This window comes from Hydractinia symbiolongicarpus, chromosome 5 (genome assembly GCF_029227915.1).
Source record: "Hydractinia symbiolongicarpus strain clone_291-10 chromosome 5, HSymV2.1, whole genome shotgun sequence".
In the NCBI taxonomy this organism is placed as follows: Eukaryota; Metazoa; Cnidaria; class Hydrozoa; order Anthoathecata; family Hydractiniidae; genus Hydractinia; species Hydractinia symbiolongicarpus.
Window position 1 is genome coordinate 10,221,679 of NC_079879.1, and position 2,299 is coordinate 10,223,977.

A 2,299-nucleotide genomic window follows, 5' to 3' on the forward strand; every position below is an offset into this window, starting at 1 on the left:
TTTTTGACGGGCCATTGCTGACGTCAGCAAAATTTTTAAACCCTTATATTTCATTAATCGTTCATCAAAACCACACGATTATATACATTTTCTTGATCAGCAGTGTAAGCTCTACACAATGGAGGAAAAATAAAAACAAGTTTCTCAATTTATTTATTGTGTATTTGCACTGCTGACGTCAGCAAAAAATCTAAAACAACCTATTTTTCCATTGTCCTTCTGCCTAAGTGGATTACTCCACGGGTCTTATCGACTAATATTTTTTTTTTTCAAAAAGCTGGATTTAAACAGGCAAATAAAAGCACAAATAATTATTTCATAAAATGAGATTATTTTTCATAGTATTATAAAAGGCACTTCTCAAATTACTTTACAATCATTTGGTCTTTACAATCTATCGGTCAATCGTTACATCATCATGCTCTAGGCTAGTTTAACAACACAGTTCTCACAGAAATATTTGTCTATGTTTATTTTTTTTAATTTTCGCAACTTTTAAGGAGTTTCTTTTTCAGAAGTATATATTTGCAGTAGTAGTTATGCTCATGATGAAAAACATAAAACGGCAATATAATTGATATATAGTTAGCTAGCTAGTTAGTGTGCTAAATCTGTACGCAGCTAACGTGAGACTTATTTCATTCACTTGCGGAGGCTAGCGTTTATAAATGTATTCCACTGTTGACACAGTTAATCGCAGTATACGTGATTTCTAAACAACAATGGGTAACATTTCATGACAAGTCATTCTCTTTAAAGTTCTGAATTAGCTCAGTTAACCTACAATGTTCATATATTACACATATACATACATACAGTACATATAACTTAAACTTCTTTCATGAAAGAAGACTTAATTGATTTCATTATAATTAAACACTGAAGAAAAAGAAAATATAATACAAGGATACAGAAGACACAGGTAGCTCAAATAACACCTAACAAGTTATGTCGGGTTTGTTCTTTAAATATGTCCGCTCTTGATTGGCTTTCTTTGTCCATCCAGAATAAAAAATATTATTCGCACCAAATAGGCAATTGACATGCACCATTGTGCGTCCCTACAACTCTACCTTCACATGTCCACTGATTAACATATATGTTACAATGTGTCTATAAATACATCACCTTGCAATTGTCCGACCTTTCTCTTGTAAGCATACTGATATATAATGAAGTTATTGGATTTAAAATGCAATCATTTCAGATGATTAGGTAAAATCATGAAGCATAACTTTGTAGCCTGATCTTTTTTAGTAATGTCATTCGCACCTGCGGAGACATAAATATGTAAACAATGGCATCAGATGCATATGCAATGCAGTAACTTATTGCAAACAAATCGTGGACAATTGAAGATACGTTAATATCTTGAAGATACAGGTAGAAGTACACTTGATCTGGCAATACCATGAAAATTACAAATGTCAGTATGATGAAAGTGGGCACAAAAAGCCTTTTTGATCTTTTCACGCTTGCATTGCTTCTGTTAGATTTGTCTGTCGTTCCTGATGGTAATGATTTTGCTGAGGAAGAAATGCTGGCCGAATGTGTTACTCGACGACTTTGACGTAATTTCATAAATAGATACCCGTAAGTAAATACAATAGCCACCATGCATAAAATCTCGCATCCTGGATAGACATATAACGAACTGATGAGGTATACCATATTAGAATTCGATGGTATATATAAAACTATAACAATGCAAAACGCCGTGCTTACACTCCAAATCAATCCCATTATATACTTTGTTTTAGTGGAATTCCATATTATTGGATAGCGAATGTTGAGATAAAACTCACAAAAACGATCAACAGTCAATGCCAACATCATAAAGTAATATAACGTAGAGAATCCAGTGTTTTTCAATGCAAACACATAAAATGCTGCTGTGTCTGCGTTGAGATATGTCAGAACATGTTTCAGGGCACCACTTAGGCACAGCAGAACTTCTGATAAACTTAAATGAGTTAGCAACAGTTTTTGATTTTCATTATTGTAACGTGAGTTTTGAAGAAGATATAAACCCAGAATATGCAGAAGCATAGCAAGTAGACGTCCAACAAGCTCAATAATCACAGTACTACCAGTCATTATGTGAAAATATTAAGAAGACAATGTGAAAGCAATGTTCACGCCCTCTTGCCAGCAGAGATTTTAATACATTGAGCACTGCATTTGAGTAGTATATCAAAAGTATATCAAAAGTATAATTTAAAAGTAAATGTCAAATATTAATGAGAGGTCTTTGTTTCGTTGGGGCATTGCAAATAAGATAACAGTTTTTTTTTAGTTT

General features: G+C 33.1%; 1 protein-coding gene across 1 annotated transcript; it reads right to left on the reverse strand.

Annotated features, from left to right (window-relative positions):
* Positions 1–1,221: 1,221 nt before the first annotated feature.
* On the reverse strand, positions 1,222–2,097 carry LOC130645954 (uncharacterized). The gene has a single exon (XM_057452082.1). The coding sequence runs from the start codon at positions 2,095–2,097 to the stop codon at positions 1,222–1,224; it is 876 nt and encodes a 291-aa protein (XP_057308065.1).
* Between the last annotated feature and the right edge of the window lie 202 nt (positions 2,098–2,299).